The sequence below is a fragment of the Hyperolius riggenbachi genome, chromosome 1 (assembly GCF_040937935.1).
Source record: "Hyperolius riggenbachi isolate aHypRig1 chromosome 1, aHypRig1.pri, whole genome shotgun sequence".
In the NCBI taxonomy this organism is placed as follows: domain Eukaryota; kingdom Metazoa; phylum Chordata; class Amphibia; order Anura; family Hyperoliidae; genus Hyperolius; species Hyperolius riggenbachi.
In genome coordinates this window covers 424,473,570-424,501,550 of record NC_090646.1, presented here as the reverse complement: position 1 = coordinate 424,501,550, position 27,981 = coordinate 424,473,570, and the positions used below count along the sequence as shown (strand labels likewise).

The 27,981-nt window shown below is 42.0% G+C and overlaps 1 protein-coding gene across 10 annotated transcripts in view; it reads right to left on the bottom strand.

Annotated features, from left to right (window-relative positions):
- LOC137518649 (transducin-like enhancer protein 4) overlaps positions 1 to 27,981 on the bottom strand; it is a 175,553-nt gene that overhangs the window by 93,298 nt on the left and 54,274 nt on the right. For 4 of the 10 annotated variants that reach the window (XM_068236770.1, XM_068236777.1, XM_068236814.1 and 1 more), the window contains 3 exons: positions 12,760 to 12,964; positions 12,654 to 12,670; positions 12,532 to 12,564 (listed from right to left, as the gene is read on the bottom strand). In XM_068236770.1, the coding sequence (XP_068092871.1) occupies positions 12,532 to 12,564; positions 12,654 to 12,670; positions 12,760 to 12,964 (255 nt within the window). The remainder of the gene's footprint in view (positions 1 to 12,531; positions 12,565 to 12,653; positions 12,671 to 12,759; positions 12,965 to 27,981) is intronic. The other 6 variants (XM_068236787.1, XM_068236823.1, XM_068236796.1 and 3 more) reach the window with 3 other exon arrangements.

The following is a 27,981-nucleotide window of genomic DNA, read 5'->3' as shown; positions in this document are numbered from 1 at the left end:
CAGGCTGAACGTGAGCGAGGAGGCGGCGGGCACGGCCGCTCTGCTCCACCGGGAAGTGCTGCCCCTGCGGAAGACCCATCACTCGCGGGTCTATGCTCTGTGCTCCCGCCGGGGCCCCGGACTCTGCACCTGGGCCCTGACGGCCGCCTGCGGGTCCTGGAGGAGCACAAGCCACTCATGCTGATCTGGCTGCCGGCGATCGTTATCGCGGTGCTTCTCGCCCTGTTCGGCATCTTCAGCGGCCTGAACCTGGGGGCTGATGGCGCTGGACCCCATGGAGCTACGGGTGGTGCAGCGGTGTGGCACGGACCGGGAGAGGAAGTACGCCGCCAAGATCGAATCTGTGCGCCGCCTGCTGTGCTCCCTGCTGCTAGTCAACACTACGCTCACCACCCTGCTGGATGAGCTGATCGGCTCCGGGCTGGCTGCTGTGGCCGCCTCCACCATGGGCATCGTAGTGCTGAGAGAGATTGTGCTACCACCACGGCTCCTCATCAGGGGTCTCCTTCCTTGTTTAAAAAAAAAATCGTGAAAAAAAATCGAAATCGCTATTTCTGAAAGAAAACTCGCAATTTCAATTTTTTCCTAAAATCGTGCAGCCCTAGCCTCCATATCCCTCTCACTACAGTTTTCCTCTAATAAAACTGATCCCTATCCTCTTGCAACTGATTATATGCATCAGGAGAAGAAAAGCACATTGTCAGACTAGCGATTGTAGCCTAGCCGAATCCAATATAAAATGAAATACTGTAGGATAGCAGGCACTAGCAAACATGAAATTATTTGGTCTCTACACTATATTTCTGGGCTGTATTGAGTGCTGATGTCATGTCTATAGCATTAGCAGACAGTCTCTGACAACTCTGGGATTGAAGACTGGTGGCAAATGTCCAAACACCACTGTGGCCCCCTGTGCTTGTGATAATCAGCAGCAGAAGCTGTCTGCCTACACCTCCTTCCTCTGCTCTGTTCAGGCATAAACACTTACGCTTGGCAAGCTACTGACAAATCATCATCCCTAAGGGCAGTCAGATCATGTCTGTGTGCCCTCCGATATGCAAGCGCACTCATGAGGCAAAGGTGAATCCCTGATTGGTGTGCAAAATATTCTTCTACACTTGACGCAAACATGAGTTTTTAAATGCACCACATGCATTCAGTTTTTTTCTGCAATTTTACATCAAGTGGAGATCTGAGGTTTACGAGTAAACAAAATCAAAAAAGAGTGTAGACATTTTCTATGTATGTTTTGATTTTTTTTTGGTCATAAACCCCCCTCAAATAATGATGGTGGGGAAATGACACCAGAATGAACAACATCTTCCATTCAGCCTCCAGGAGAATGAACACAGAGAGAGGCAGCCATTTCCTGGGAAAAGATAGAGCACTAATGAGAAATGACTTGCTGCTCATTCAGACAACAGTTCCCTTTGTGGTTGGGGCTTCCTGGCTGACAGGAACCCAGCGCCTCTTAATAGGATTTCCATATTATTTCTAACACCTGCCTACAAGTTATTTGTTTACATTGAAGGAGGCAAAATACTCAGATCAGACATCTGCTTCCAGTTCGGCTATATCTTTGCAAAGCATCGAGAAAGTAGCTTTGTTGCCAAGGCAACGTCATTCTCTCCCAGTTGCCTGCCACACATTAACATTTCCAATTTTATTTTGCTATTCAGTAGGCCGAGCAGCTTTGAGGTAGGGGAAGGGGGAGAAAAAAAAAAAAGTTTTCAGTCTGCAATACAAACAAAGTTTGCAGTGTATCTAAATCAATTAAGCGATCTCCAAAGTGAGTGTTCCTTATGAATGGTTTCAGGTTAGACTTCACTGAGCAAGCCTCGACTTTGGAATCAATGCGGTTAGCGTTGTTCAAACAGAGAAGGCTAGATCTGCCCCCTTGTGTGTTCTTTCTATAAAGAAAACACACTACTTCAAACAATGGAATACTTTGCATAACCACGGCTGAATTTACCTAGCTATTCAAATCAGCAAAGGAGACAAAACACACCAAACTATCGGTGGTTTGCAAGTGGCCATTTCATTTCTTTTTTTTTTTTTTTTGTTAAACCAATATATTTGAAATCGCTTCTTTTTAGCCAACGTAAATCAGGCGCTGGTAAAATTTGGGACTTACATTTCTAGCTAAGGCTGCAGTCTTTTTAATTTTGTTTATTAAACTGCAAATATTAATTAAAGCAGATCTCCAGTGAATATCACATTTACTGGGTCCTCTTCTATAAAATTTTAATCACCTGTCGCGGTTTTTGTAAATGACCCCCGAGGGGCGTAAGCAATGGCCATAGCAACAGCTATGAGGCCCTGCAGCATAGGAGGCCCACATGGCAATGTATTCACCATTTTCTTGCGTTCCTCCACCCATGAACTATGTGCAGTGTTGATTGCATGAGAATGTAAATTGCCCAATTAACTCATATCCATAGGGTAGGGGCAGGTTGCATTGCTTTAAAGAGGAACTCCAGTGAAAATAATGTAGTAAAAAAAAGTGCTTCATTTTTTACCATAATTATGTATAAATGATTTAGTCAGTGTTTGCTCATTGTAAAATCTTTCCTCTCCCAGATTAACATTCTGACATTTATTACATGGTGACATTGTTACTGTGGGCAGGTTATTTAGCTGTTTCTAGCTGCTCTGTCTGTTACAGACAGCTAATAACAGCTATTTCCTGTCTCTGAACATTGTTACATTGTGGCAGTTTGCCAGCAGTACCGCGGTATTCAGAGCCTCTTGTGGGAGGGGTTTCAGCACAAAATCAGTCACACAGCGCCCCCTGATGGTCTGTTTGTGAAAATCATTGTCTTTCTCATGTAAAATGGGGTATCAGCTACTGATTGGGAAAAAGTTCAATTCTTGGTTGGAGTTTCTCTTTAAGAGTGCCTACATCTGAGGGCCCCATGAAAGTTTTGCTATGGGGCCCCACAATCTCTAGCTATGCCACTGCCCCCAAGGCTTCGTGTCTGCCGACTTCCAATGGTTAGGCTTCCCAATCCTCCTCGGCCCCTCCATTGGTGGCTAGGACCCTTATGCTCTTCAGGGCTGCACTCCCCTCCACGTACAAGTGCGAGAATGGGGCGTGCCTGCGCAGAAGCACTAATACACTTGTGCATGGCTTTTTCCTCTTTGTAGTGTGTCTTAGTGCTACTGCGCAGGCACAGCCCATACTCAGATATGCATAGAACGTCCACACTTGTACACAGAGAGAATTGTGACCAAGAGCAGAGCCTGTTTTTTTTCTGTATATACAAATTATAAATTACATTTTATATTGTATTAGTCAGAGTTGATACACTGGTGCCTAGAATTGCTGCTGGCTCCCACTCCACAGCCCTGCTTTCTACTTTCATTTTCACTGCAATGAGGTCACATGATTACTCCCCTACAGGTAGCGGCTGACTCGGTTGCATGTTGAAACAGATACAGATTTCATTAAGCCATCAGATGCTCTCATGAATATCTTATAGGAATACTGTAGGGGAGTCAGGGGAAAATGAGTTGAACTTACCCGGGACTTCTAATGGTCCCCCGCAGACGTCCTGTGCCCGCGCAGCCACTCACCGATGCTCTGGTCCCGCCTTCCGTTCACTTCTGGAATTTCAGACTTTAAAGTCTGAAAACCACTGCGCCTGCGTTGCCATGTCCTCGGTCCCGCTGATGTCACCAGGAGCATACTACGCAGGCACAGACCATACTGGCCCTGCGCAGTACGCTCCTGGTGACATCAGCGGGACTGCTTCTGAAATTCCAGAAGTGAACCGGAGGCGGGGGCCAGAGCATTGGTGAACGGGCACAGGATGTCTGCAGGGGGTAATTAGAAGCCCAGGGCACGTTCAACTCATTTTCCCCCGACTCCCTACAGTATTCCTTTAAGCTGCATGTGAACGCAAGGATTGTCTGACATGCAGATATAATATTATAAATCCAAGTTAACAGTTTTGGGTACAGGAAACAGGATTTTGTGTTAGGGCCTGTTTCAACTAGTGTAGCATATGCTGTGTTTCCCCGCATTTGATTTGAGTGGGGACAGGCTGCCTAATCAGTCGATAGGCTTGCCGTCCGAATAGTTTTCCATTGCAATTCGGACAGCATGCTGCAGTTTGCAACAGCATCCAAATCCCTACAGCTATAGCAATCCAACTGTGGCTTCGTAATAGCACGGGTGCGGTGTCCAATTTGGAAACAGATGCAGCACCCCGGTGGAAACAAGCCCTTAGTGTTTGGAGTGAGATTACTGTCGCCATGGTAGGAAGGTTAGCGTGTATTATATGTTAATTATATTCCATGTTAAGAGGGCTACACACAGATTATTATTACCAGCAGGTGATCAAATCTGCCAGTTATATACTGACTTCCACAACAGCTTGATCAGGCATGGTGATAATTTTAATTGATCAGGCAAGCAATTAATGGCTTACTATGGCATGGAGCTGTACAAATCTAATGGGTACAACAGTTCAATTGATTCTCAAACAGGTTCCTACTGAAGTCTAATATAAAGTGAGTGGTTCAAGGTGGTAAATCAATTACCAAATTCAGTCACTGCAGAACCCTGTATGGCCACCTTAAAGCGACCTGCGCACTTTAACTACAGGCGGCTGCTCCTCTGGCCCTCGTCTGACATTTGCCATCTTCTCCACTCAACTGGCAGCATCTCCCAACATGCATTGCGGCATGCGCGAGAGACACCCCCGGCCAGGAGCTTTAAAATCCTCCAGATGTTGCCTGGTGGACACAGAAAGCTGTTTGGGATTAGGCATGCAGGAGGTGTAATGGGTACAAGGGCGGCTCCCTTTAAACATTGTGCTGAGCCACGAGATTGCAGTACTTGCCACAGAGTGAAAAACAAAACAAACAAAAAAAAAAACCATGACAATACCATGGCAGCAATGGGCTGTGGTCACATTTATTTTCCTTTGTAACAAAAAAGGTTGACGAGTACCAGTAAATTACAGAACAAAGAATTCAGCATCCATGGGGCTCCTGTTATCTGTTATATTGGCAAACTAGCGTTTTAGTGAAATCTGCATGAAAGAATCTTCACTTCATCGCTTAACATAAAAAAATTGCATAAAATCATGATCAGAAAAAGTGAAAAAATTGAGTGAAATCAGAAGGTGCTGTGCAGGGCATGGATCTCCATTTCCTGACTTATATTCCGACTTCTCAATAGAATGATCAGATTGCTATTGGCCTGTGTATGGATTGAAGATGGTTGCCGGGAAAGGTGTAGGGTCACTGTTGTCTATTTCATCTGTGCAAAACAGCCAGGCCTCAAAGATATGTATTTATCTGTCCCACAAACCAGCACCTGCTACATTCCTTGTCATCTACACAGCCAGGGGCAAAGATCAATTAAAATCTAACAAATTATTCACTCAAGCCCGCGGGAAGAGCTACTCATCCTTTGATAGTTACCCAAAATAACAGTATGAATGAAAGGCAAACAACTATTTCTAGGCAACAAAGTCTAACTGGGAATTTGTTCTAACCGTATCATCTCTCAATTCCTTCCAAAAGTAAACAATAGGTTAAATTGTAAATAAAAGCAAGCTCTATTTCAGAACTGTAGCACACAAGAGGCTTCCCAGAGGAATCTGTAATGTAGCTTTACTTCACTAAATAATACCTTTCCTTTTTACCAGGTCTGTGGGGAGAAAAGAGAAATCTAAAATTATGGATTATGTATTCTGGACAAGACTGACGCGAGATAATATGGTGTGCTATACATGGAGATAAATGCACAGCAGTAATCTAGGTGAATGTACACCATCAGCGAGTTTCTTCCAATTTGGGCTAACATATGCTAGACAATCTTTATCCATCTTAAAGGACCACTGTAGGGAGGCTGCCATGTTTTTTTCCTTTTGTGCAATACCAGTTGCCTGGCTGTCCTGATCCTCTGCCTCCAATACTTTTAGCCACACACCCTGAACAAGTATGCAGCAGATAAGGCGTTTCCGACATTAATGTCGGACCTGACAAGATTAGCTGCATGCTTGTTTCTGGTGTTATTCAGACACTTCAGCACTCAAATAGATCAGCAGGGCTGCCAGGCAACTGGTTAAGGAGGAATAAATATGGCAGCCTCTATACATCTCTTGCTACAGTTGACCCTTAAGGTGCATGTCCGCGAATAATTACTGACAACACAGGGAACGGGGCTCGTTTTCTTGGGTAACAGTTCAAAAACAAGTTTTGTACAGAAGTTTTACTAACTTTTAGGCTAGTGACTTATGCAGTTACAATGGATGGGTGGGGAGAGTCTCTGGCACAGAGCAATATATACAGGCATAGAACGGGATGCGGTAAGTAGAATAAAAGCTTTGGTGAGCTCTCGACCAAGACATTTCACCGGTCCAGATCTCTCACTGACCCATTGGGTGTGGAAGGAGGGTTTGAGAGGCCGCTGTACAAATGCTAAATTTTCATTAGAGGTGACCCATGACTAACTGTCTAGGCCAAGAACTATTTAGGATGTACAAGGTTTAAATTCGAGTAGCCATAAATTCTTAACAAGCATGCTGGTCAGGTGTTTGACTGGATTAGCCATATGCTACTTGTGCCCTCAGGTGGTGGTTACCAAATCTATGTAGCAGATTGGTAAACTTAGTGAATATACTTTAAATTGATATTTTACATAGTCCCTCATATAACTGGAATATGTTGGCGCTTTATAAATCAATAACAATAACATACCGTATATACTCGCATATAATCTGACCAACGTATAAGCCAAGGTACCCACTTTTCCCTCACAGACCAGGGAAAAAGTGATTGACTGCGGTGTAAGCCCTCCCCCCAGTATAGTCCCCTGCACAGTAGCCAGATGTGCCACCAGTACAAATCAGCCCCACTCATAGCCAGATGTGCCCCAATGAGGATACCACTGTCTCATGATGCTGCTAGATGGCGTCATTGATACACAGATTGCCACACAGGAAGCATCCCTGATCATTGCACCGCGGACACGTTGCGTGCACGCTCCGCTCCACAAGCAAGGGGAACACAGGTAGACTCTGCACACCATGTTGCAGGGGATTGGGGGCACAGACACAGCAGGGAGCCAGCTAATAAGAGCAGGATCACTAGTGCACGGTCCTTACACTCTGCCAGTAATAAAATCCTGCTCCACCATCCGTTCTGCTCCACCGACTCGCATATAAGCCGAGGGGGAACATTTTCAGCACATTTTTCCTGTTGAGAAAATTAGGCTTATATGAAAGTATACAAGCATAGAGGCGTTAATGCTCGTCAGTCAGGCACTTATCTGTATTGACCTGAAAGAGAGGGCTAGCACCCGCAAATCAGGTAGTCTTATTGTGCTTAAACAACATTTTTTCCCAGTTTTACTGGCCTATTTCTTTAAGGAGAGGTAAGAACATCTGCCTCTCCTTTTTATACTATTTTTTAATGCTTTAGTATATATGTGCTATGGTTATATCGTCTGAGCGTTTACAAAGTTAGTTTACCTTTCATCATACGATACAAGAACAGCTGTAATCTATAAGGTCTTTAACTGCCACTTTACAAATAATAAAACATTACACCAACAAAAAAGAGAATATTAGAAGGCTGTAATTTAAAATGTGATAACCCATCAGAGTAACATGCAAAACAGGTTGAAACATCAGCAATAACTAGCGGTGGTTGAGGCGGAAATCACGCTTTACACAAGAGCTTGGGGAAGGTGACAGAAAGCTGTGACAGCGTGTCTACAACTGCACCCAGTCCACATAAGCACATAAATACCACTTCCTCTTCTCGCCACAAATAAGCACTCGTGACCTTGCTAGGGATCCACTCTCCGGAAATCACAAGCAAAACCAGAAGATAAGCAGAGATGTAGATAGCTAAGACAGAAACCACACAGCAGCACAACGCGAAAAAAAAAAAATCTTTATTAACAATGTTACTGAAAAGCAATCAATTTTTAGGGAAAGAAATAGAAGCTATAAAAACCGTTGAGTAGTTCTGCTGCGCTCAGAGGCAATGCCCCCTTTTTTGCCAATGAGCAATGCAGCTTAATTACCCAAGTCATCCAGGGAGTTTAAATTTACATTTTACAAGCGCTCCTAAAAACCGCCCTATTTAATAATCTGCGTTGTCAAGAAAACACATTCCAAGTGCTTCCAACAATTAAACCTGCCCGACGTCTTGTATAAATCAAGATTTTGCTACCATAACAAAATGTTACACGGGGGCCCGTAGAAGACTGCCCATATTCTCATTACATGCAACACTAATTACAAGACGCCGATCTGGAATTTTCTGCACATTAGTGGCTTTTAGAGGAGCAATGAGAAAAATTTCAGGCGCCATTAATTTAAATTTGTATCGAAATTTCTTTTTTGACAGATGGCCAAAAATTACTTATTATTTAGATTATCAAAACTGTCTGTATATTAGAAGCAAGGGGGAGGGAAACTTTGAACGATGGAAAATTTAGGTCATGTTTATTACCTGCCGAGTTTTAAAGGAGAAAACAGATATGAATAAATTATTCAAAGAACAAAAAAAAAAAAAAAATTATTTAAAAAATAAAACAAAAAAAACTTCCTCTTAAAGTGGACCTGAACTCTTGCACAGGACAGAAGGAAAACAGAGAAATGCAACATATATGTATTTAGAAAGTTTAGCCTGTCTAATTTCCTCTCATCTGTGTTTAATCACAAGTGTTAATTTGATCTCACCCGTGTCACCTGACTGCCACAGCAGATCAGCTCATTTGAAAGCACAAGATGTTAACAATATATACGCCTCCATTTGTATCAGCTGAAACAAAGAAATGTTTCTCCTTAAAGGTTATGCTGTTGTATATATTTTAGAGCACAGAAGAAGTTCTGTGTACAGGTCTGTTCGAAAGGATATCTTATCCTTATTCAAAATGTAAAAAAAAAAAAAAAGGGGGGGGGGGGAAGCAGGCATGTGTAGGAAGCTCTACTCATGGCCACTGCTCAACCCTCCCCACAGCTAGCTACTTCTGGGTTGGGAGGATCGGTGAGCACTGCGCAGGCGCTGTCTAGCGACACTTGCGCTGCATAGCTGTGACATAGTGCTCATGCTCAGAGTGCTCCCGGCCGCGGGATCAAGGGCATGCGTCACCCGGCAGCGCCTATGCAGTGCACAATGACCCTCCTGACACAAAAGTAGCTTCGCAGGCGGAAAGGGGGTGCACAATAGACCATAACAGAGTGGGATGGAGGAGGAGAACGAGGGGAGTGGTAGGCATGGATGAGAGCTTCCGACACATGCCTGCTCCCCCCGTTTTTAAAATTTTGAAAAGTATTCTTTAAAGGGGAACCTAAAGAGGTATATGGAGGCTGCCATATGTATTTCCTTTTAAACACTACCAGCTGCTTGGAAGTCCTGCGGATCTCTTTGGCTGCAGCAGTGTCCGAATCACACCAGAAACAAGCATGCAGCTAATCTTTTGAGATTTTTGTCAAACATCTGATCTGCTTATTCAGGGTTTATGGCTATGAGTATTAGAGGCAGAAGAACTTCAGAATTGCCATGCAATCTGCATTGAATAAAAGGAAATATGGCAGCCTCAGTATCCTTCACTTCAGGTTCTCTGTCAAAAAAAGGTAGAAGGTAGGAGCCCAGATGCAGGAAAAATACATTCACTGAAAGCCAAGTCACAGCAGACAATTCTATAACTAGAAAAGGCTCTTAACAAGGAGACACTTCAGGGAGGGCAGATCAATACAACAGGCAGCTTAGCTGTTACTCTAGGCCCTGCCGCAAACGTTTAAGGAAATGAGTGAACTTGTTCGCCTTGTAAGGCTGGCATTCGGCCTCAGATGCTGACAAGCCCCAACTAACAGCTTTAAAAAAAAAATACAGTAAAATGGTCTGTCAAACCACAATTTCTCAGTCACCGCATGTATATGCATTGACTGAAGGGGAAACATCCTTCCATATATAGCAGCGCGGCACAAAGTGAAGTGCAGCATCCTGGGCACGCTTGTAGAGCTTGTTAGATTCCATTACATCTGTCTCACTTAAAAGCTATTTCTGCTCTTACCTGAAACTGTAAGCAAATTGAAACATCTGTAATGCAAGATGCCAATTACAATACTTCATTACATTAGGATCCCGATTTAAAGACAACTAATACAGATTTGTGTACATTTATATACGTTGGCATGTGTATGGATACACGGAATGCTCTAGGTGTATTATCTCGGGAATGCAATACTAAGCCTAATAAAACTAGTGGCTTTCAGGAAAAAAATAAAGACTTGCTATAGTCCATAAAAATGTTCCTGAGATTGTTAAAGCACACCTGATACAGAGAGAGATAATAAAGGCAAAGCATGTGATGAAAAACTGCACAATTAAAAGGCTTCCTACAGTGTAAACTGAAAGGAAATTTTCATTAGTTCTCCAGATTACAGCAGATGTACTAAAGCAAAACAGAAGCACAAGTTCAGTAAAAGGAGCTCTCCTACTGGCCAGAGAAACCAGGCATCAAGCAACAAACCAATTATATGGGCAAACAAGGACAATACCATACCAATCAATGCACAGTAGCCTACCTTGTGCCCAGCACATGGAAATAGATTAGTCAGCAAAAAAAAAAAAAAAAGTGATACCAAGATGCAATAAGAGAGAGCACCCTGCCCATGCATTTGTGGGGAAAGGGGATGGGCACAGAAGGTATTAATTCTAGCATATTTTTTTTACCTCCTGGCTAACAGTGCTACTGAGTGCAGCTGTTCCTTGGTTTGCATCCACCCATCTCCTGTCTGATGAACGCAGTTGTGTCCTCACTGCCAGATACATGGGATGAGGTGGGGGAAGTGTTGAACTAGGTGTTGTGTTATGGGAACAGTTAATTAGAAGGATTGGGATCATTAAAGAACCAGAAAATGCTCTTAAAAGATCTCAGAAAATGCTAGGCTGTGCATGCAGCTAAAAGCATCTTGGGAGAACACTAATCTGTATGAGCAGCCCATGGACAGTGTTGACCTATAACTCACTAAAATGATGGCAATGACTTATCAGATGTAAGTGGGGTTCCTGGATTTGAGCTGAGCGAGAGAGAGAGCGAGACACACACACACACACACACACACACACACACACACACACACACACAATTTTTTTCTCCTAGGTGATATTTTTAAAATTGTCAATATAATGCATTTGAAATCACCAGCAAGCAAGAAAATACTCAGAATAATGTTGACAGTACTTTTACACTTACTTTTTGTACCTTCCCAAATGCAGAGTGTTGAAAATGTACTTAAAATGGAGGATAAAAAATTATCTCCCAGGAGAAAACGCAGGGGAAAAAGTGAATTGCATAAGGCCCAGAGAGAGAGAGCGCGTGTACAGATGTAACCCCACCAAAAAGCACAAGACGTATTCAATATGAACCTGACCGATACTCCGAAACTTCACCACTGTATCTACAATTAAACATTAAGACCATATTGCATTTTTCAAAACTGCCTTAAAGAGAACCTGAGGCGGGGTTCTCACAATGCAATCCACATACTGAGGCTGGGTCTCCCTATACAGCCCAGCCTCTGTTGCTATTTCAATCTCCCCTAATTTCCCCCTGCGCTCTGTAACCAGCCATAAATTGCAGCGGGCTGTGTTTACTTCTGTATGTCAGTCTGCCGCTCCCCCCGCCTCCTGCAGAGCTCCGGTTCCCGCCCGCATCCCTTCCCTCGCCGCTGATTGGAGGGAAGGGATGCGGGCGGGCAACGGAGCTCTGCAGGAGGCGGGGGAGGGGGGGGGGGGGGCAACGGAGCTCTGCAGGAGGCGGGGGGGAGCAAAGAGACTGACATACAGAAGTAAACACAGCTCGCACAGCGCGGCTGTGATTTATAGGTGATTACAGAGCGCAGGGGGAAGATAGGGGGGATTGAAATAGCAACAGAGGCTGGGCTGTATAGGCACACCCAGCCTCCGTATGTGGATTGCATTGTGAGAACCCCGCCTCGGGTTCTCTTTAACAGCTGTATAAAGTGCCAAATAACGCAAACACTAAGCACATGCAAGGCAACCCACTAAGTAATAAAGTTGCTAAGAATCATTACCACTGAAACTCAGAAATTATATTTAACCTAGTCTCTTAAAAAACATCTCTCTCCATAAATATCAAGCAACAAAATGAACATACATTAGTAAACTGTAATTTGACAAAGGCTGCTGTGAGAGGGCAGGAAGTCTGGGCGCACCTTCCCCCCATGATACAGTGGGGGCGTTTTCCCTGAGCCCAGACTAACAAATCACAGTTTCATTGGACTCAACACCACCATTTTAAGGTGCTATAATAATTTTAAGCAAGCGAATTGTTTGGTGACGAGGAACAGAATTATATTACTACCGGTACTGCATCCCCTCTTCCCCCAATTTTTATAGGCAAACAAAATTTTCCTTTTAGGAAAAAAAAACAAAAAACAGCTGACTGGTCCTGCAGGTTGGACCGCCTGGATCTACAAGTAGTAAAGAATTTCCATTAAGTCGACAAAACAAAAATACTAAGTGCATAGATACCTTTCTGTATACATGAAGAATCCTGTCAATCTGCTGCAAAATACATACCGGTATATTATATATAATATAACAGGGAAATCAGTATTACAATGTATGACAACAAAACAATAAACAAACCTTACCTTAATGGAATCTCTGTCTGCAAAAATAAAAAAGGAGAGTATTTAGTTAGCAATGTAGAAGTGAAACGTGCCATATCACAATTTGACTTTTCAGATTTACTCTGACCTCTTTGATGGTCGCTATCATGGTGCTTTTTTTCATCCTTGATTGGAAGATGAGACTGTCCAGAGAGGGCACTGGAGAGGGCCAGCAATCCTGCGCTGCTGCTGATTGGTGGAATGGCAGGAGGCTGAAGCCCCGAAGGATGTGGAGTCAAAGGCACCGGCAGACCATGTCCATGAGACAGATGCTGAGCCTGGAGTTGTTGCTGCTGTGAGAAATTAAACATAGATCTTGAACTTGCTCAGCATGATGAAAAAAAGCAAATTACATATAAGAAATCAGACATACTGCCAAGGGGAAGGAAGGAAAATGCATAAATCAATGGCTGTGTGTCATTGTGAAGATTCATAGCACTGCTTTTCATTAGCAAAGGACTGCACTTTAAGCTGTATTGACCAAGACCACTGACTTTAAGACTGAAGAAGTCAATCAAGCACATAAAGGTAAAGCGGACCTGAAATGAAGATGTAAAGTATTCATCTTCAGCCTTGGTACAGTGCAGCACTACTGACACGTGCAAGGTTTTTTTCCCCATTAAAGATGATCTTTCATATTTCTCTTGAAAAAATACTGACAGCTCCTGGTTTTTAGCCTAAGCTGCAGTTATAAGCTGGGATGGTAACCAGATCATGACAGACCTCCATTTTTGACATGCCTTACTACAGTGGCTGGATAATATAATGGTTATTGGCTCTGTCTCTGTCACAGGAGACCTGGGTTCAAATCTCAGCTCTTCCCATTTCAGCGCCTATTCAGTAAGGAGTTCTTGGGCGAGACTTCCCAACATTGCTACTGCTTACAGAGTGTGCTCCGAGTCCGACAGGAGAAAGTGCAAGTGCTTTGAGTCCGACAGGAGAAAATAGCTATATAAATACTGGAATAATTATTATTCCCTCATGCCTCTAGTGATTGGATCTCTGTGTCTATCAGTTTCAGTAGTAAAAGCTTCAGTAAGGAATATCAGTGATGTGTACTGTCTCTATGGCGATGGGAGGAGGGATTATGGCAGGGTGCAAGATGATGGGACTTCTGGAGGGCGGGGTAAGGAGGGAAATGATGCACACAGGCAGAATAAGGAGGGGAATGATGCACTCAGTGTTGCTGTTTGTTAAAGGTCCAGAGTTTCAAATAGGCACCTGGATCCTGCACTGTGCTAAGGCCAACATCTTATTGGGGTGCCAGGAGACACTGAGGTGGATGACGCCACCTCTCCTTATACAGATAAGTAAATAATGAACCAACGTTCTCCTCTTGGTGATAGTGTTTATTTTAGATATTCACCATGGAGCCAACGTTTCGAGACCATGACAGGACTCTTTATCAAAGCAAGCATAGGTCTAAGCTATATATCTGTCCAAAGAGTTAGGTGCACTCAAAGCTGGAAGACTCCTCAAATGTGTTGTACCTTTAAGACACTCGCTGGACCGCAATGTGTACTTCAGGCTCCTGCGGAATATCTAAAATAAACAGTGCATCACCAAGAGTAGACTGCTGGATCATTATTTACTTTACTAATTTCAAGCCTGAGATTCTGTTGCTGCAAGGGTATAAGAGCCATCCACTGTGCTGCCCAATAAAATAACTAAATTTTATATGATCAGCTTAAAAGAATGACACAAAAATTCCAGACTACCCAAAGGCTAATAACAAAACAGTTTACCATGTCAAACTGCTCAAATCCCATGAAATTCAAAATGAAAATCTGTATAGTTCCCAAATATTATACCAGATGTAGGAACGAAAAAAAGAAAAGTATGCTTATGTTGAGCAAATTAGTGCTGAGCAGTTTTAGGCCTGTTGCACAGCATGCAGAGAGAGTTAATTTGGAAGCAAAAACCTGAATTAACAACTCAGAAAGGGAACTGGTTGCAGCCACCGTTTTAAGCTCTTTAAGTGTCCTCAGCGGTACTTGAGCAAATTACTAAAGAAAATCTAATGTAGCAAGGCATAGGTTCTCCTGTAGGCTTGCTCAATAATGCTGAAATAATTGGGCACTCTGTGCACGTTTAGTGATGCTCGAATGAAAAGCTAGAGGCCTGCCCTTGTACTCTTCTCTTGCTGCTGACTCTGTGTTGTGACAGGTTTATTTGAGTGGGACTGTGATGCATGCACCAGTAACTGTGCTGACAAGAGTTTAAAGTCATTTTTACCAGCACATTGGCAACACATACAGGACTGCTTGACCTGAGCTGAGACTATCATATTCCAGCAATAAAATCATACATTATATACATACACAGATTCATCTGGGTAAAACCTTAAGAGATTTTCTTCATCCCTGCTAAATGTACCTCTAAAATATAATCTGATCTTTTTAATTTCAATCGTTTTTATTGAGTTGTTAAGTCAAACAATACAAAACAATAGGACACAGTACAACAGTACAGTATAGATCTATAAGTGAGTTACATGTTGGGTTATAATCTGATCTTTATAAAGCGGTCCATACACTATTCAATCCCAAAGATACTTGATCACACAATACATGCAATCCTACGATCAGTTGCTCAGAACCCGAGTAATACCACATTGAGCACCCATTTTCAAACATGTTTCTATTGGCATCTACGATTAGATTGTGTGAAACCTACCACTGTAGATAGGTTTCTATTGACTGATACAGAACAGCTCATCTACTGCGGATTAATTCACAAATTTATCCAATGGAGCTTACCAAAAGGTTTCAAGGTAATACAAAATATATATATTTCAGTATGTTTAGATCAAAATAATGGAATCTACTGTATTATTGACCATTATGTTTTTTGCAGGTTTGCCAACTGTTCTCCACCTCTGGCTAGCCTCTCGAGTAGCTCATTAAACACACCTCACTTACGATGGTTGGGTAATAGGTTTTCTCCTCAATTGTCCATGTTAAGTCTTCGGATTCTTCCACATACTACCACATATTCTAATGCATACAAAAAAAAATTCTCGTCCCCAAAATGACACTTTAGATCACATCATCATTTTGTATTGGGGTCAGTTATATAAACCTAACCCATATATGAATGTCGGTTTGACACATACAAATCTTAGTTTCCTTTCAGCTGGAGGAATGTGCTGGGGATTGGTAAAGCCCCTCAGTCTATAGTCAAGCCACAAATTTGTACCTTTCTTTCCCCGCTAAAAATGTGGTATATATACTGTATAGTTTTTATTGTAATGGCAAGATTTCTAGAAACATCAGGAAAACTACGTATGTTTTCCAGGCGTTTGTGAGGCTACCAAATTCAGGAGTTTAGCAACTACCTACTCAAGATAAGCCTCTCAGGCCATTAGAATGGAGCAAACTGGTCCATAAATGTTACAATAACAGCTGGAAAACTGATTAGGTGTGTACTTGGCAGAATCAAACACTGCAAGTGGTGGCTTTCTGAGTGCCTTTAACCATGTCCTTCCCATCCCAACAGCCCATGTGTGTATGGCTCAATCCAAATGTAGGCGATTGGGAGACTGATTAGTAGGAATTAGAAAGCGATTGGGAGGAATTACACTATAACTGTCAGTAACATGACCATTTACTCTGTAAAGTCCAGTGGAAGAGGTCAGTGTCTAATAAATAAATAATAATAATAAATAATGATGATGATGATGATGATGATGATATAATAAAGCCAGAAGGCGATAAGGACTTCCAGAATAAGACACCATTGATAGAGTTTCAGTACGGTGCGTGAAAAAAAAAAAAAAAAACCAATGCTCTCATCCAACTCAATCCGCCCTCTGGCCAAGGCATCAGGGGCCACTGTACACACCTGTCCTGAACAATTTTAGGAAAAGATTGAATTGCACAATATCTGTCAGGAATTGCGATTTCGATTCGATTCACGATTTTTGCTACACAACGATGGATCAGCACATCGATGGTGAGTATGAGTGGCCCCAGTATAGGTAGCCAACTATAGGTGCCCCCAGTATACAGTAGTTTAGCCAGCTTTAGATTCCCCAGTAAAGGTTAGCTAGCTATATAGGTAAGCTAGCTATAAGTGCACCAGTACAGGTTAGCCAGTATAGATGCTGCAGTACAGGTTAGCCAGATAGATAGTCTCCCCCTCACCTCCGCTGGTACCTTCTCCTCCCCTCCCTCCAGAAAGTCCCGATCCGCCTTGCCGTGCTCTAACCCAGCACATCACACTTGCCCCCCAGCACATAACCCATCTATTCCTCAGCACAATCCCCCCCCAGCACATGACACACCTGTCCCCGAGCCCGACTCCACCCCCTCCACAGTACATGACACGCTTTTCCCCAGGACGATCCCCCCCCCCCCCCCAACACACACCTGTCCCCAGAACAACTCCCCCCAGCACATGGCACACCTAGCCCGAATCCCCCCAGCACATGATGCACCTGTCTGCCAGCACAATTACCACACACACACACACACACACACACAGTCCCCAGCACGAACCACCCCCAGCTCATGACACACCTGTCCCTCAGCACTGACCTCCTCCTTCAGCACAGGACCCTCCAGCAGCTGGTGCGCGATTTGCAGACTAGGCTTGACAAGCATGTGGCTCCCTTGGCCTTCCAGGGTGATTTGCAGCTCAGGAGTGAGGAGGCGGACGGCGCTCTGCACATCCCTTCTTGCAGAAGGCTCTCCTCCCAGCCGCCTTGAGCATCTTCGCCGGCAACAAGTGACCAGTGGCGCCGCATCACATGACCAGCAGCGCCGCTCTCCTCTCTCTACACGTGACCGGCGACACCGCTCGGCGTAAAAACTGCTTTCCCAGCTGCTTGAGCGTGACAGTGCAGAGGGGGCCCAGAGCTAGAGCAGAGAAGGGCAAAGCGGCGGCGCGGAAAACCCCCCACTTTGACTATCTCAAGATAGTCTTGCCGCTGATCGCGATTTCGGTTTAAAAACCGAAAATCGTTCAGCCCTACAACACACTCTGGATTATCTGTAAAGGCTGTAACACATCAGCCAAGTTTCACCTAGCGTGTTCGGGGCTTTAGTTGCTACATAAATTAGTATGATAAATGTTATTTTGCTTGCATACATACGCAGTCCTATTTCAGAGATATAAAGATACTTATTTGCGGTGTCACTAATTGGGCAATTTTTCACAATAGATATTGTTTACTAGCAGCTATTTTCAGGTAAACAAAGTAGCAACTCCTACTTCCATTGATAAAGAAACAAACCAAAAAAAGTGCTATCAAATATCAACACCATCTGCAATCATGAAGTGTAAATCTGAAGTATTATTAGGAATAGCCTGCTACAGTTTATTCAAGGATGTGAAGTAGCGATCTTGAAAATAGCCCTTGCGATTGCTAAAACATTGATTACTCTTCACACAAAATTTAAGTTTTTAAGTTTTACAAGTGCTTCTCAATCGATCTTCCTATTTATAGAAAGCAAAACATACAATGAATAAGAAAAGTAATACATTTGCTATATTTCCTTCTAAGGAAATGCTATAAAAAAAAAAGGGACGACACCGACACTTTAAAAAGGGCAGCGTTATGAGCAAGTGCTGTAAGTGAATCCGTAACTACCTTCCTTACCTTGCTCTGTGTGCAGTGTTAGGATAAGAGATGAACGGTTATCAGCCAGTTACTCTTTGTATTGCTGTATTCAATAAAGGTGCCTATACACTTGCAGATGACCACCAAATTCGACCAACAGATAGATCCCTCTCTAATCAGAGAGAGATCTATTACTGCCAGTGTACTGCACACAGATTTCAGCTGGGGAGTGTACTGGATAAGCGCTCTGCTTCTGACATAGGTTTTTGAATCTTGGCTCTTCCAATTCAGTAAGCCAGCACCTATTCAGTAGGAGTCCTTGGAATAGACTCCATAACACTGCTTCTGCCTTTTGAGTGCACCTAAGTGGCTCCAGCTCAGCTCTAGAGCTTTGAGTCTGCCAGGAGAAAAGCGCAATATAAATGTTATTTGTTGGTCTGAATCTGTCTGATATCAAGGTTGCAAATAGAATAATGTATTGGCACCTTCAGCTTGTATATTTCATTCAATTCCATTATATATGCCTCTCATTCTAATAAGCTCTGACTCCTTACAAGAGGCCACATTCTACATGTTAAGTTGACTTCTCTTTCCTTGACAGCAATAAAAAAAAATAAAAAAGAAGAAAACCTGTTTTGCCATGTGCCGCTTCAGGTCAGTTAGAACAAAGAGTAGTCTTTGTTTTCCTGTGTCAGCTATCAGGCCCAGATACATGACACCTAGCACAATGACATACTTGAAACTCAAGAAGCAGACAAATCATTTCCCTGTATGAAATGTGAGTGAAGAATGATTGACAAATGAATGTGCAGAATAAGGCAAAGGAGAACCTCTGCGTGTATTTCTTTGCCCCTTAAAACAATGCAAATATCAATTTTACATTTGCACAATGGCTCTAGGAAGCCATCATGTTTGAACTTGCTGACTTCGTTGTTTGGATCACCACACACTCTAAAGAGCCAAGGTGCTAAAAAGGAAAAGGATAAGTGTACAGCAAAAATGCCAAGGCCGCATTCATACTATATATACTCCTTGTAATATGTGCACATGTAGAGCAAAGCGATATTCAGCCATTATAGTACGCATATAAAAAGGTGAAAGCGGCCACTTATGAAGTACCAACAATACTACACAACTTGAATTTAAAATTAGAAAGTTAATTTAGAGAATAGGAGTATGGCTGGTCTGGTGGAGGTGTGGCATGGGGCAGAGTAGGCATGGCTGGGGTTCCAAACAAAAACTCCAACCAAACACCATCAAGCCTCATCAAGGCCTGAATGAGGCCTACCAGCAGTTCTAAGGCAACAAAGCTATATACTATGCAGTCATATTGGCAGACGGGTGGCAGATACTTTCTTTATAAGCAGACTGAACTCTTGTACAGCACACAATGAAAAGTTTTCATTCCTGAACTGACAGTACTCCTGAACTGACAGTGTTTCTCTGTATTTCATGCATTTATGTTATGCATGAGCTGAGACATGCTGCCTTCTGGAACGAGCATAAAATGGGTGGCTACCAGAGCACAAGGTAGCATAGAGGGAGGTGATGCGGCGTGCATAGGGACAGAAAAGGGAAGACAGCGTCTCGGCTTGTGCATTAGGTCACTGACCCAGAAGTACTTCCGGGGGTCAGAGCCTTTGCAGTGATGACATTTGATAGTTGTCAAACAGGTGTTGCGGCGGAATGGGGCCCCGATCGGTGAGGAGATGGATTTGGTAAGAAATGCCGCTATTTAGTAGGTAAGTAGCAGTTAGTTTAGTAGTAAGTAGGTTACACTGCCAATTTAGGGGTACTTTAAATCCTGACTATGTGACTTTGAACAGATCAGTAGATCTGAATTTGGAACTCCCCTATTGGCCATAGTACACACATAAGCTTGGCTCGTCCTCAAGTGGTCTGTAGTGTGGAATGATCTACAAAGGCATTTCACTTTTGTTAAGAATCGTTTCTCAAACCTATACGCAAAAGGTAATAGCGATAATTGACATTGAACCTCACAATCAAAGGATTTATAGATAGGCAGAAATGTACAGGCTCCCTTTATGCATATATTCATGGCACGTATATGATACCACTAGACAATGGACACACACACACACACACACATTTATTGAGCAACGTAAAGCAGAAGCATTTTTTTTCTTCCAAACAACAATTTTCAACAAGGAATGTTAAGAAGCAAAAATAATTTAAATCACTACCCAAGTAATATTTAAATAGATTTAATATGTGCTGCTCCAAACCAATGAATTATGAGTTTAAAACCTATTAAAATGTAATGTTTTTCCTGAGCTGAGGGGAGAGAGATTTAAATCCACTGAATTTTAATATTTCAGCTTGAGCTGCAGGAGGTATGGAAAGTCCAAATGAACTATTCCATCAGCCGCATTCAAGCATGAACATTTTAATCAGTTTTACTTCCTTGGAGTTCTCTGACACAGTTTACGCTGTCATTCTGAAAGCACTTAACACAGAGTGTGAAAAACCACCAAGGCTTGTTATTGCCTTCACAATTGATGGCAAATAATTTTGCAGATTTCCTATCATTAAAATGTCACCGTTTAAAATGGAGGTGCAGCTTATGGTCTACTCAAATGCCTTTCCCCTCACCTGGGCAGCAAGCTTTCTCTGAAAAGGCTTTTTTGTTAGATACATAAAATGTGCTATGTAACTGGAATGGCTTTGCAATCATTCCACAGGCCAGTGGAGGTCAGATTGTGATTCTTCTGTTTAACTGTAGTAGGTGTGACAAAAACTATAATCCCTACTGTGAGGTCATTACTTGCAATAGGCATTCAAGGAGTACAGACCAAGATAGAATACAGCTTAAATTTGCAAAGGGCTAAATTAAGGAATGGGGGAAAATAACGCAGTTAAGAGACTCCTCATATGCATGATTGTACAGTATTGAGTCATTGTTATGTAAATGACTTCATAAATAAGCGGCCAACTGTCCAGCACAGGTCCAATTAAGCAGACCTAAAGTTGAAATTCCACAAAAAGAAAGGCAAAATAATAGAAAAGGCAGGGTCTAAAAACAGAGTGATAGGGCTAAAATATAACTTCTATTTGGCAGTCACGGCTTTGGAATTGCCTCATTTTGACGATTGAAGTGCTTAGCAACTGTGATCTTCAATGAAAATTAATGTAAATCACAGTCAAGACATTTGCAGAACGTCACTCAGGGAGAAAGGGAAGACTTAGGTGAATATCTAAAGCCTGATACACACTTTCAATTAGGATTCTTTAATCAGTGACCAATTTTACCACCTCCATGTAATACGAGGATCAACAGATATTGAATTCTATGAGCAGATTATGTAGTAAATACTACATGGAGGTAGTAAAATTGGGCAGTGGTTGGCCAATCATAATTACAGTTAGCACCAGGCTTAAAGTGGAGTATCCGCCTCACTTCTACCTTTCATTTGTGCAACCTGTTGCACTCACACTTATTCAGTCACAGACTTTAGGGCAGGGGAAAAAAAAGTTTTAGGTAGCTTTAGCTTCCCGGTTCTTTCAATTGCATAAAGGCAATCAAAAGGTAAAAAGGAAAAAAAAATGTATGGGGAAGCCATATGACCTTAGAAGAGCACCTTTCAAGTTTTTTTTTTTTTTTTTTTTTTTTTTTTTTTTTACTTTTATGGTTTCCACTTGACCACTGTGAGAGAAAAGAAGCCTCTTCAAAACACCCTCATACCTCGCATATGAGGTCCTATGTTTCAGGGATGCAAAAGCAGCAAAACAAATGTCTGCAAGCAAAACCAAGTTGTTCCATATTGCAATAGTGCCTCTAATGTGATGTGGCACCATCCCATGGACAACGTGTCCCTCACAAAAGGGAACAACTGCATGGAATTTGAATAATGCATGGCAGGCCTCCTCCCTTCCACAACCGGTAGCACCACTTCCTAAACTCCCCCACAACACATCACCTTGATTTACAACAGCAGGAAATGTTAAGAATTTTCAGTGGTCCGAGAACATCATAGCCATTAAAAGCCATAAGCAGGAACAATCACTCCTTAATATCCTGTTCATTAATATCTACAGGGAAACCCACAAACCAGTGTGGGCTCAACGCTCATTGGGGATCAACCCAATGGAGCATTTTTTTGCACTCATAGTATCCGGTCCGTCAACAACAGCTTAAGGGTTGTTGTTTTTTGTTTTATTTTTTTGCTTCTCTACAAGACCTGGATGGATTCTTAAATACTCTTCATAGCTGTGCCTTTTGATACCTTCAACCACAGGCCAGCATTTCATCACACAATTTCTTATTAGTCTAGGTTGTCTACCATATGTAAAGATCTAAAAGAAATCATTTTCATCCAATATTGGAAGGTTTAGGCTATTCCATACATGTGGCCTAGAGTTCAACATGGATGCCTATCTCATCACCACATACAGCCTTATAAAACTCTTTACTTATAAAATCACATGTTAAATTCTCTGCATGTTCCTAGAAAAGCTCATCTGAACTGCATTTTTGATAACCACGTGTCAATCTACAGTGTTCTCCCCAGAATTTTTTTTCCAGCTGGGCGGCATGAAAAAGTAGCCGGGTGGGGTCGAGATGAAAATGCAGGGCAACTCTGCTTACAGCATAGGAGGAGGCGAGGAGGTGAGCCGATGACAGCCGGGTGGTCACCAAATCTAGCCGGGCGGAGCACCCGGCTAAAAGAGCCTGGGGAGAACACTGACCTAAAACGGCAGCTGTCACCCAAAAAACTGTTCTAATCAGCTGATTTTTTTTTTTTAAATAAGAATTTGTTGATAAAATGTCAACTCACTTCACCATCCAAATGATGTTACTTAGAAAATTTTGAATTTATAGAGAATTTCAGACAAAACTTGCCTCTTTAGACAATGCCTTGTGGATTGGAGCATCACACTATCATAATAGCCAAAAATATAAAACTAGTGAGTAGATTTTTCCGTTTTTTCCCTCCACATTTAAATAATTTGAACTAAGAGAGGACTGAATACCTGGAAAGCAATTGGTTTGGAAAGTTTAGTTCCACTTTAAGCAATGTTGGCACAAGAACACATTGAAATTTCCCCTGGAAAGCCAAAACACGCAGCCCAGTTTCTTTCCGGATTAAACTTATTGAAAGCAGAGGAGATACAGCTCAAGCAAGTATATGAACCAATGAATAACATCAGTAGTTCCTGCTATAAAATAATAAGTGCCTGATTGATTTAGATCTGTCCTGAAGTCTGTCTCAAGCATGTATATAACAATGTTCTGATTGAGACATTAGCTCAGATCTGGAAAACCAACAGCAACGCTGATATTGCAGAGGCAAAAAAAATGACAGAGCCATTCACCATGGTTAATACTTGGAAAGCTGCCCTCAGCTTTATGAACAAAGGCAGATTGAAGAAACATGCTTGGAAGCGGCACTGGTTACAAAGGGAAAAGGCGCTCATATAAAATTATCATTATTAGCACAGTTAGTGTTTTGAGAGGTATTTTAAAAGCAAACATCTGTTCCTGAATATTTTAGCAGTATAAAGTACCAAAGCCTTACAGGGACATTAAGTAGCGTGACAAAAAAAAAATTATAATAAAATGCGACACACGTCCAATTCATCAATGAACAGAACAGCTTTTTTTCCCCCTTGGACGTTAAAGGGTCACTATTGCAAAAAATAAATTTAAAATACATGTTCACATACAAACAGTACATTTCTTCCACAGTAAAATGAGCTATAAATCACTTTTCAATATGTTGCGGTCACTAACATTGGTTTATAAAAATCTGACAGGTCTCATGGGGGGATTTTCCGTATTTTCCTTTAAAAAGTTTACCAAAACATTCCCTGGAAAGGGATTTATACAAAAATCAGCTTCTCTGTTTGCACACTATTTTTGCAGTTGGACTGAGCAAGAAAATAAAGAAAACCTCAAGTATCCCTCAGGATGAGATGGACTAGTTCAAAACCTGTCAGAACATTACTACTTAAGTGACATAGGGAAAAACAAATGTATAGTACATTTTACTCTGGGACAAGGGTACATTGTATATGTATGTATATACACTTAGTGGCCCAAAAATTAGAGATACCCCTAGCTTTAAAGTAAACCAGTCCAACAGTGATGAAACAACAGAGTTGCTTATATAAGGAACGTTCAGCTTCGGATGACCTAGCTATCTCAGAAGTTAATGTCACAATGGGACCGATGAAAAGGTTTAACCCTCCTGGCGGTCTAATGAATTCCGCCAGGAAGCAGCGCAGCGGTATTTTTTTTTTTAAATCATGTAGCGAGCCCACGGCATCCCCCCGCCCGCTTCGATCGCCTTCGGCGATCTCCGGTCAGGATATCCCGTGCAAAGAACGGTATTTTCTGGAGGGCTTTCCCCGGGGCGGGATGAAGTCACCGACGTTGTGACGTCATTGGGAGTCCCGATCCACCCCTCAGCACTGCCTGGCACTGATTGGCCAGGCAGCGCACGGGGTCTGAGGGGTGCGCGGCGGCGATCGGTGGGCTGACGCAGCTAGCTAAGTGCTAGCTGCGTGTAGCAAAAAAAAAAAAAAAAAAAAAAAAAAAAAAAATTAAGCAAATCGGCCCATCAGGGCCTGAGAAAACCTCCTGCGCGGCTTAGGGGTTACCGCCAGGAAGGTTAAGTGACTTTGAACAAGGGATGTACATGTAAGAAAAGCTGGTACTAGCATCTCTGAAACAATGAATTGTAGGATTTTCTTACCCAACAGTATCTTAGGTGTTTAGAGAGTGGCAGCTGAGTGAGGAAAGAAAACTTCAAGAGAGCAGGACTATTCTGGCTGAAAAAGGCTGGTAAATTAGAGAGGTGAAAGGTGAGTAGCACGCATAGTCTGCAGCAACAGAAGGGAAACAACATGACAAATTACAGCTCACTTTAAAGCAGGTGCATCACAAAGCATATCTCAAACACACAAGACATACTTTGAAAAAGATGGGCATCAAGTGTGCCTTTGGTATAAAAAAAAAAAAAAAAAAAATAGGAAAAGATGCCTGTTATGGGCACAGGAACAATAAGTTTGCTCACTTGAAGACTGGTTTGAAGAACATCAGAATTTAACCTGCTTCCATGGCCAGCTCAGTCCCATGACCGCAATCCTATTGAGCATTTGTGGGAAGAAGCCAAAAGATTACTTCATAGCTTGGAAATGCCACCATCTTATCTGACCCAACTTAGAGCTGTCATTATGTCAACATGGACCAACATAACTCAGCAATGGTAGCAGCAACTTGTAGAGTCCATGCCAAGAATAATATCGGCTGTGACCAGGGCTAAAAGGTAAACGTACTCGTTATTAAAAGGGAGTCTCTAATTTTGTTAGCCATTCAGTGTACATGGATATTACATTTCCAGTTTTGCGCAAATGTGGTTCCTTAAAGTAAACTTGTCAATCTGCTGAACAACCTCTAGGTTATGGCCTCTTACCCAGTCTACTACTCCCATACTCTCAAAGCTTTAGCTTATTTGATTGTGGAGGGTTGGGCTTGCTTATGCCTCCTCAGAGGCAAGCAATGCCCACACAACCGAATGACATAGCAGGACAGAGGAAAGATTCTATCCCTAAAAAGAAGTCAGTGAAGGTCTGAAAAAATAGGGGAGGGAAATTCTGCAATCTCCGGTGCACTGTTACAAGGACACTTCCCTAGCAGCAGTATGAATTGGTTTGATAATTTCCATGCCATTTGAATATGAAGAAAATTTGGCTGTGTTAGTAAAGCATTGTTTGGATCTCAAACAATATTCTGAAGTGCAGAGACAAGAACACTTCAGAGAGAGTGCCAAATCAAGGAGCTTCTTACTCTAAAACATTACTTACAGCCTCTTTCTAAGCCTTTTCAAGTTTTGTCAGTGGAAGCCTATGTTCATCGACTCTGGATTTATCTACATGGTAGGTGTGCGTACAGCTGCATTATTACAACCAGAAAGAAACTATTTGTAAAATTATCCGTTTACAGTTTTCCGATGCAGTAAAAATGGACAAGAAAATGTCCCTTTTCCGCTGTACTGGGAACACAGCCTAAGAGTGGTAATGTTTTCATTGACAGCAGCTTAGTATATGAAGTTAAAAATCCATTTTTCTCATAGTTGTCCTTTAAGAGGTGAAGAAGGATAAAAACATTGCTTTACTGTTCCCAAAACCGGTATGGGACACTTGAAAGCAACTTATAACGAAGTCAAATTATTATTTTTTTTTAAATAAATCTGATCTTCTCTGCCAGTCTAAATTACAACTTGCCTTTTCAATATAGCAAAATAAATAAATAAGACCAAAAATGTGCTTCTTACAACAATACCGTCATGGCAGTATTGTACAGATTTGGGGGAAAACATTCTGTTTTAAGCCTTTTCACCGCCAGCAAACAAATTGTTGTTTAAGATCTGCAGTATGAGAATCAACAGTGCAGAACATGCAATCTGTTCCAATTGCAGGCTCAAGAAAACTGAGGAGAAAGTACACAGCAATGAACATAAACATGTTCAATGTGTGGCACAATAGCTGCATGGGTGATTAGAGCAACAGGGGCCTTAAAAAAAATGAATCAACAGAATATTGATTCTTTCAAACACTGGTCACAAGATATTTTAAGCTGAAAAGAACTCACGGGTAAAAAATGCTTTTTAATAATTTTAGTAATGCATAAAAGTTCATAAAAATGTAACCATGCAGTAATCAGTCAATGATCAGGTGTGCATGTATCTGTCTCAGTAGTTGCCTTAGCCAAGAGTTCTCATGACCTCAGAGGTTTGAAGCTTTAATGCCAAATACGAGTGAAAAGAAGCAGATACAAGCAATACAGAGCTATGATATGTCATATACAAAGTGTTAAAATAAAAGCACTCATCAATAATGCCATGTACTTACATTACTGATGTTACTTCAATTTAAAATAAGAGTTTGCCACTGCCCTCCTTTACATTACAAAAAAAAAAAAAAAAAAGAAAAAAAAAAGAAAATAAAAATACTTCCGGCACCTCCATGATAGTGCATAGCTGCTAAAGCTCCAAAATGATGGGGATGTTAAAGGGTTCCCCTGAGGATGCAGGAAGGGTAAAACTGGTCGGGTTGAGAGAATTCAAAAATTGTATACAGAGGTTTATGTCCATTCGACATGGGGGGGGGGGGGGAGGGAGGGATTTTGCTCTGGGGTTTCTTCGCCCCACTGGGTCAAATTGTATAGGACCTGGGATGAGAGTACTGCATCTGTATAAATGTAACCCTAATGGTTTGAATAAAATACTAAAAATGTATTAAAGTTAGCTTCCCCTTGTCTCTTGGGACGCGCTGCATTTTTATTTGTAGCAGGTTGCCGTTTATGCCTGGAATAAGCAGTCACTGTCTTTTTTACATAAATGAAACCCATCCATTTTTCAGTGAAAAAAGACATGTTAATCATGCATTAGACATGCACTAATGCAAGAAAAATAGCCACGGTGTGTCAAACCTTGAGGCCTGCTCAAAGTCTACTTATGGAGATAGAACCATACTACAACAGCTGTAATGCTGGAGGAACTAAAATCGGACACATCCATTGGAAGTTTCAGAGACTACTTCTCTTCAGCCATGGGGTGACATCTTTACTACCATCCACCATAACCCTTGTTTCATCAATGTATAAATATATGCATTCATATATATCATAGGATGAAATCATATACTCCCTTTCCAACGGATTTGTCTAGCAAGTGGAAACGTTGCCTCCTGTCTTCCTACTTGTGGGTGAAGAGTTTGCAGTAA